This window comes from Thamnophis elegans, chromosome 6, assembly GCF_009769535.1.
Source record: "Thamnophis elegans isolate rThaEle1 chromosome 6, rThaEle1.pri, whole genome shotgun sequence".
Taxonomy (NCBI): domain Eukaryota; kingdom Metazoa; phylum Chordata; class Lepidosauria; order Squamata; family Colubridae; genus Thamnophis; species Thamnophis elegans.
The window spans coordinates 22301054-22309571 of record NC_045546.1 but is presented as its reverse complement, the minus strand read 5'-3'; the positions used below and the strand labels follow the sequence as shown (position 1 = coordinate 22309571).

Below are 8518 nucleotides of genomic sequence, written 5' to 3'. Positions count from 1 at the left end.
GGAAGCGCCGACTTTCTGCTTTTGGAGGCCACGGGGAGCCCGCTCGGCCCGTCGGTCGGAGGGCTTCGACGAGGCTCCTGTTGAACTCGGCAGCCGCGGCAACGCTTGCGCATTGCGAAGCAGCAGGTGTCTCCCTCGCCCTCGCGTCTTCTCCCCCTCCACCCGCCCACCCACCCGCTTGCACGCTCCTCCAATGCCATCCGCTTTCACGGCGTCCGTAGCTTCCCCTCCCTCCTCGCGCTCTTTGCGCGGCCGCCCTGCGAGCGCCGAGCGCGCTAGCCTACCTTCCCCCCCCCCCCCCCCCCAGCCAGCCGGCTTACGTGCTGGCAAAGCGCAAGCGGCAGCCCGCGAGGCGGGGCGAGGCGAGGCGAGAGGCGCGCCTTCTTTCCTTTCCTTTCCTTCTCTTCCCTTCCTCAGCCTCCCTTGCGCTCCTTGCTTGCTTGAGCGCGCGCGCTGGCGACACCCTCGGATGCACGAGGCGCCGCGTGCACGGACGGGGCTGCTTTCCCACCTGCGCTCCACTGGCGCCAGCCTGGAGCGGGGACCGCGGTGGCTGCTGCCCGGGTCCAGTGCTTGCTCTGGGCGAACAATGGGCTGGCGAGAGGCGACCGCCGCAGAAGCAGCAGCAGCAGCAGCAACCGCCGCCGCCGCCGCAGCAGCAGCTAAGCTTGCTGCATAAAAAGGAAGCGGGGACTCCTCCTCCTCCTCCTCCTCTAGAGGGGAAGCCAAGGTGACCAACGTTGCGGGGACTCCGTCCCGTTGTGCTAAGTGTCGTGGTCGTGGTCTCTTGTGTCCGTCCATTCATTTCCTTCATGTTCTGAACGGTGGGGAGGGGGAGGTTATGCAGATAACCGCCCCCCCACCCCTCATCACCCTGCATGACATTTCCCTCGTGAACTTCTCTGTTTCCACCACCCCCACCCTTCGTCCATACCGACATTAAATGAGTTGCACGGAGGGTTTTCTCCACCCTCCCCACCCATCCCCATCCTCATCCTCCTTAAGAAAGGGGCTGGGATGGAGTTGTGGGTGCAGACAGGGGAGCTGCTGCCACAATATCCCCCGCCCCTCCTCGGTTAATCAAGGGAAAAAGAAAATGCTTCCAAACCTTTATTGCCTCTGTCTGGTTTGTCATTTCATTCATCATCTTGGCTCAGAAATGGTGGATGAGGAGCCTTTTAATTTTGGGTGCTTCTATGCCTAAGGTTGTTCTTTCCAGCAGTTCCGGCTGATTTATGGCATTTTATTCTTGAGGAAAGGACCATATATTCTGTCCCTGCATTTCCCTTCATGTTTCATATGAAGGCATACAGTGTTATTTCTTTCCTTTGTTTTTTTCCCCCACCCCACCACGGGCAGCTTTAAATCTTCTGTCTGTCCTCATCCTCCTTTTTTGCAGTCGTATTGATGGAAGAAGCATCTGCTGGTTTATTTAGAAATCTAGTCTATTGCATGCTCCTTGATATTGCTGCTAACCAGGTGCTGAATTTCTCTCTGTGTGTGTGGTTTTTTATTTATTTAAAAAATGTCTTTTCCTTGAAGAGGACGGGTTTAAATATGAACGAAGACCCGACGGTTAATTTATCGTGGCTGCCTCAGGATCCCTTAGAAACCAGCCCACCGCCAGAGAACGTCTCGGCTGCAGTCACCTCTTTCATCCCTTCCAGTGACCCCGAACCGGGATTTATAGTAAACCCTTGGGATGTTGTCTTATGTACTTCAGGAACACTGATCTCCTGCGAAAATGCAGTTGTGGTCCTTATCATCTTCCATAATCCTAGTCTCCGCGCCCCTATGTTCCTCCTGATAGGCAGCTTGGCCTTGGCAGACCTTTTAGCAGGAATTGGATTGATTGCCAATTTTCTTTTTGCTTATCTTCTCCAGTCAGACTCTACCAAGCTGGTCACAGTGGGTTTGATCGTCGCCTCTTTTTCTGCTTCTATCTGCAGTCTGCTGGCCATCACTGTGGACCGCTACCTCTCCCTTTATTATGCTTTGACTTACAACTCTGAGAGGACGGTGACTTTTACCTACATTATGCTTATCCTGCTCTGGGGTGCTTCGATCTGTGTGGGAGTGCTGCCCGTCATGGGATGGAACTGCCTCAAAGACGAGTCCACCTGCAGCGTTATCAGGCCCCTCACTAAAAATAATGCGGCCATCCTCTCCGTCTCGTTCTTGCTTATGTTCGCTCTCATGTTACAGCTGTACATTCAGATCTGCAAAATTGTGATGCGCCACGCTCACCAGATTGCCTTGCAGCATCACTTCCTAGCAACTTCCCACTATGTCACCACCCGAAAAGGAGTATCGACTTTAGCCATTATCCTGGGAACCTTTGCTGCTTGCTGGATGCCTTTCACACTCTATTCCTTAATAGCTGACTACACATATCCCTCTATCTACACCTACGCCACCTTGCTTCCAGCCACCTACAATTCCATCATCAACCCCGTTATATATGCTTTCCGAAATCAAGAAATACAGAAGGCACTTTGGCTCATCTGCTGTGGCTGCATACCTTCAAACATTTCTGCAAGGGCTAGATCACCCAGTGATGTTTGATTAACAGAGGAGAGGACCGTTGTCTATTTAGCATTGTGATGTGTGAGCCCTGCTGCTCTCAACACGTTGTACATAATAGATTCACAATCAGTCTGTGGGGAGTATTTACATTTTTTTTTAAAAAAAAGCCTGTTGACCAAAATAAACCATTTTGTGTAAGTCCAGGAACAATCCTGGAAGTTGCAATTTTTTTTTTCTGGCAAAGCTTAAGTGTTGCTTAGATTCTGTCCTTTAGTTTCTTCCAGGATCCAAAGACGAGTGAACTCTGTGGATCATAAGAAATGGATTGGTAGATTTGCTTTCTCTGAATGAATGGAAGCCCACTTGCGTAAAAGCTGTGTGTATCCGATGAAGGGTAGTAGAGGCAGAAGGCCTATTAGATCAGATTCTACATAACACAAATAGGAGATAGCAAGAGACTTTGTCCTGCTCTTCGATTTTTAGGTGGCATCTGGTTGGCCACTATAAGAGCCATGTTCTGAGCTAGGTGAACAGTGGTGAGATCCAGCAACATGCATGACTACACACACACACACACTTCAGTTTAAGTATCTTACTTAAAAGACTTCCGTGGATGTCAACAGCACAGTCGTTACATTGAGTAAATGTGTGCCTGATGCATTGTAGAGACATGTTAAGAACCATATTATAGCACACAAGTGATGTTTCAGTCTGCAGTGCTGTAGTTCCTAAAGCATCACTATTGATTTGGTTAAGAGTTTCCTCTCCAACCAATGCAGTCCAGAAATATATGTAGTCTTTCCCTTTTTAACATCATAGCTTCAAAATTAGGTAGCGAGGCAGAAGGAAGGATGAAACAGGACAGGTTTGGGATCTGTAACTTCCAAAACCTTTTCCAGACCTCCATTGTATTACAACCTGGGCAGAATCATTAAACCAACTAGCCTAAATAATATTCCATCCCAAATGCCTGCAGAGGAGACAAAAAATGTTGAGAAAAGAAAAAACAAGAACGACATCCTTCTTGACATTTATCCTGTTATGAGTTTGGTTGGATCCTTGGTTTCTTGGAAGTTCTGACATTTAATATGGCTTTATTAGAAAAGCAGACAAAAACTGTAATTTTGAGCAAGAGACAGCTACTGAATATTTCACTAATAACCCTGGGATCTATATTCCCATCTGAATTGCAGATGAATGGAAACAGATAGCCTCATCATCTGTATATCATAGATGGACCTATATGGAATGATATATTTTCAGTGAAAGCCTCTGGCTTGAGATGGCTATAGGAGCGAACCTGTATTTGATTTCTATCAATCCCTCCTAATCCTGCCACTCAAAGGAGCTTTCTTAAAAGAAAAAAAAAACAGTAGTCCATTTATATCTACAATAGGGAAACTGGTCCTTCAGATAGTTCTGGGTAACAATTTCCATCATCCCCATCAGGATGCTTTATGTTGCCTGGGGTTTATGGAAATAACAACAACAATAACATACATTATGCTAGAGAACAATTCCCATAATTTATCTAATAAGCAAAAAACCCAAAACAAAACAAAAGAACAGCCTTTTTCCTAATTGTTTACACAACTAAGAATAAATTACGTTGTTTCATTTTTTTTGCTAAAAGAAACATTCTTTTCCCTCTTTATTTTTTTAAAATGCAAAAATCATAACTTTATTAATATAAAACTAGGCTGTAAATTCAGTGAAAATCTAATAACCCTGGAATACATTGATGCTTAAGATTATAAATCCCGAAGAACTCATTTTGCAATAAATATGACTGTTATGCAGTGCTTGAGGCCCAAATATTCAGAATTCCAGACGGATTCAATTTTTCATGTGGTGTTGCCCACATATATGGTGACAAACCATTACTTCTGAATGTTTAACTTGACAAACCTACTACTTAAACTATCTTATTCACTGTTAAATAAATAAGGGCATGCAAAGAGATTGTTGAACATTTTTTATATAGGGGCAGCTGGTTATTTTTCTAAACATTCATTTTTAAGGCTCCAAGAACAATTTAATGGCATAAGCTACTTAATTTCAGCATTTTATCTCCATCATCAATATGTAATTGCTCTGTAAAATATGCGCTGAGTTGTGTGTGTATGTGTTTCATGACATTTTCTTTGTTCTGGCTCCAACCTCAAAGCTTGACATTTTCAAGTGGGAGCACATGTGACCGCCAACCCCCCCCATCCCACATAATGAAATGTGCATAAAACATGTTGTCCAGTTTAATAGCTACATATCCTTCATATCAAAGCACAATACCGAATGCATATTATTCCATTTCCTTCCAGGATATTAGCTTTTTTGTGATGGATGGAGCACATTGTCATATACAGAGGATTCAGTGATGCAAGGCAGCATGGTTGATTTCTGTAGATGAGAACCTTTTGGGGCACAGAGCAGGAAAAAAAATGATTTAAAAATTGTATTCTATAAAATACAGCATTTCCAAGCCATTGTCATGCACACTCACTAAAGTAAATGTGACTTATTTTGATGGAAGATAAACACATGTATTTGCCGTCTGAGCCAGCGATGGCCGATTTCTGATGTCTGCATCAGGGAAACTTCCCAGCTATAGGCTGTTTGCTTACATATTTCACTCAGCAGAACAGAGAAATCAATCTGGAACAGTGTGTGAAAAAGATGTGAGCATCTTTCCAGTTGAATCAATTGGCTTTTTTTCTAATTGGGATTCTCCATGGACCAAATCCAACAGTATTTCTCTTACCTGCAGCCTTTTGCACATATCCCAAGTCTGCCACAAATTTTGGGGAACAGGGAGGAGATGATCCACCAGTAATGCCTGGTATGCTACTGGAAGGATTATGCCTTTGAACTCAATCTTTGCTCCCTGCACATCAGCAAGGAGCAGCTCCCTACATCTCTATGTCTCCGTGCTCTATACAAAGCACCATCTGTTGAATTTTGGCCTGTGAGGAAGCTGCTCAAAGCATATAAGCTTTGTCAGGGAAAAGGTGGCACTCCTTTCATGCAGCAGAAGAAAAGGGCTGACTTAAGATTCAGGAATTAATTGGAGCAAAAGTCTGTGAAGTGAGGGAGGGCAGTAGAAATGTCCGTAGACCCCCCAAATGTCAATCCAAGAATATGATGTCTGTCCAAGAATTTGATTGCTATGCATTTATATGAGTTTACACATCTTCTGAATGTTAAAAGATATGCTATATTGTTGCAGTGGTATCTTTCTGTATAAATTGTTTAAATTTTAATTGTAATAGAAGAAATATTGAAAGTTATATTTAAAAAAAATACTGGTATATTATAGATGGAAGAAGATGCTATATTGCTGACACTGAATTTTATTAACTCAAGGGCTGATTCAGTCGAGTGAAATTGTGATAGGGCGTTCTTCTAGTGCAGCAGGAACTATTTTTCCATTTTTTAGGTGAAAACCCTTGTACCTAATTTGTGTCCTGCCCAGAACGCACTCTCTTGTGTATAGCACTGCTTTTCATAGGGTGAATTACCCCCTACCTTCAACTGAATGTTGAGGAAGTCCAGGAGTACACCACCTTCTCAAAGAAACATGTTGGAATTGATTCTTAATCTTTGTCTTTTGATGTGGTTATGCTGATGAACATGTCTTTTGTGGCACGTTTCTATGATGTTAAAACAGTTTACAAAGTCTACACAGAACCAATTCTCTTGGGTGTGAAAAGGCCTCATTTTGAGACCATAGGGCAATTTTTCCCAACATGGTGCCCACTAGATATGTTGAGATTTCCATTTTCATAAAGCCCAAGCAGTATGGCCAGTAACATATCTGGAGGGCAACAGGCTGGGGAAGTGCCCATAATGATTTGTACTGCAATAACTTCGATTTTATGCCAAATTAAACTCTATAGTTTATTTGCTTTTTTTTCACCTTTGAACATTGTAAGGACTTATCCAAGTGAATGTACTGACCTTGTCATTTACTCCAGACTCACAGATAACTACACCAAGAACCCACATCTCAAAATTGTAATGTGTTTCTGGGTGTACATTTGTACTATATGGAAGTTCTGATTGTTTCTGGGTTTACTCTAAGAACAAAGACATTTGGCATAATGCAATCTAGAAGGAATGCTCTTGATTTTTATACAAAGTGTACCAAATTTATGATGTATGACAACTATATGTTAGCTTGTTTACTAAATTAAAAAGTCGATTGATTTGAGTTTGTATTACCCTGGTAAAGAGAAGGAAACACTCTGTTAAAATGTTGTAGAAAAACTTTTGTCTCTCTCTTCCTTATGTGTCCAAGAATTGGATGTACTGTATTATCTATGCCTTGCCAAGAAAATGAATAGCAAAAACTATTAGACATGAACAAGTATCGCACAATGCTAAATCAGGACAAAAAGCTATAGTAAATGAGGAAATATGTTATTCTTTACCACATTCCTTTTTTTTCAAACTGTAGTTTGGTCCAGATAAAGTAGTAATCAAGGACAGATGAGGGTTGAGGGACCTATAGCCTTATAGGCATTATTAGCTTTATTCTGTATTGTACTACCCATAGATAGTACAGTACAGAATATTTAGTTCCTTACAACTCTAGGATCAAACATGAACAGTTGTAGTGCTGCAAAACCTGAAAATGTTATCGTTTCCTACTTGTGGGGAAAGTCTGTTGGTTACCAAATGAATGAGCCTGATTTACACCACCATAATCAGTTTCATTCCATGACAAAAATTCAGTAGAAACTAGGAAGAAAAATAAGAGTATGCAAGCTTGATGTTCATTCATATACCACATTATGATACTAGAAGTGTGTGTGTGTGTGTGTGTGTGCGTGTGCGCATGCAAGAGGGGGGAGGGAGGGAGGGAGGGAGAGATTTTTTCCTAGGTATTTATTTACTTATTGGTAATGGTTTCTTGTGATTGAATTGTAAGACTGACTTAATTAACTGTAAATTCTAATATGAATGAACACACATTGAAAGAAAACTCAGTTTCTCAAGAACTCTTTGTCTAAGTTCATACATCAGTCAGTTCACACTTCCCACCAGCTCAAGATTGACTCAGCCTTCCGTCCTTCTGAGATTGGTAAAATGAGGGCCCAGATTGCTGCAGGCAATATGCTGACTCTGTAAACCTTAGAGCTAAGAAAGGCTGTAAAGCACTATGAAGCACTATAATAAGTCTTAGTGCTATCAGACTGAAACATGGTTTGTTAGCCCTGGTTTATTACATAAACCATAATTGGCTGGATTCAATTTATTAAGCTAAAACCAAAACAACATATTATGGTTTACTGCCAACCTAATGACTGGGTGGAGTGGATTTAAAATTGAAATAAATACTTGCCAACAAGAAGAAAGTATATAGATACATTTCAGATGGAAATAACTTGATTTCAGCTTCTATAATGTCTAAGTAGGGAATGTATCATTTCCTTAGCCACCCAAACTGTTGGATTGGAGTCACGCATTTAATTCTTAACTTGACTTAAATCACTCAATTGGAAAAGGTTGATCCACATTAGAAAGGTATTCTGTTTGCCAATGGAGTTTTGGTACTCCAAATTTAGAGTTGCAAACTGGGAAAGAGGAAATTAACTCTGCTTGCCTGTGCTTTCACTCCTTCTAATAATCCACTTCTGCACATGATATGAAAGGGAACCTGTTCAGGCATTGCCGTAGCAATTTTTGACTGGGCTTGGGCAGTATACTCACCAGTGTACTATCATGACCTGTACTTCATGGGCATGTATACAATCCTGCCTCTCCATCCTACTAATGTAATTGCACAGCAATAGCATGGCTATTTAGGTGGCTCAGTGGCTAAGACGCTGAGCTTGACAATCAAAAAGGTCAGCGGGTCGAATCCCTAGCACCACATAACAGAGTGAGCTCCCGTTACTTATACCAGCTTCTGCCAACGTAGCAGTTCAAAAGGATGTAAAAATGCAAGGAGAAAAATAGGGACCACTTTGGTGGGAAGGTAACATCATTCCGT

General features: G+C 42.4%; 1 protein-coding gene across 1 annotated transcript; it reads left to right on the top strand.

Annotated features, from left to right (window-relative positions):
• Window positions 1-1557: 1557 nt before the first annotated feature.
• On the top strand, window positions 1558-2565 carry GPR12 (G protein-coupled receptor 12). The gene has a single exon (XM_032220279.1). The coding sequence runs from the start codon at window positions 1558-1560 to the stop codon at window positions 2563-2565; it is 1008 nt and encodes a 335-aa protein (XP_032076170.1).
• Window positions 2566-8518: the final 5953 nt, after the last annotated feature.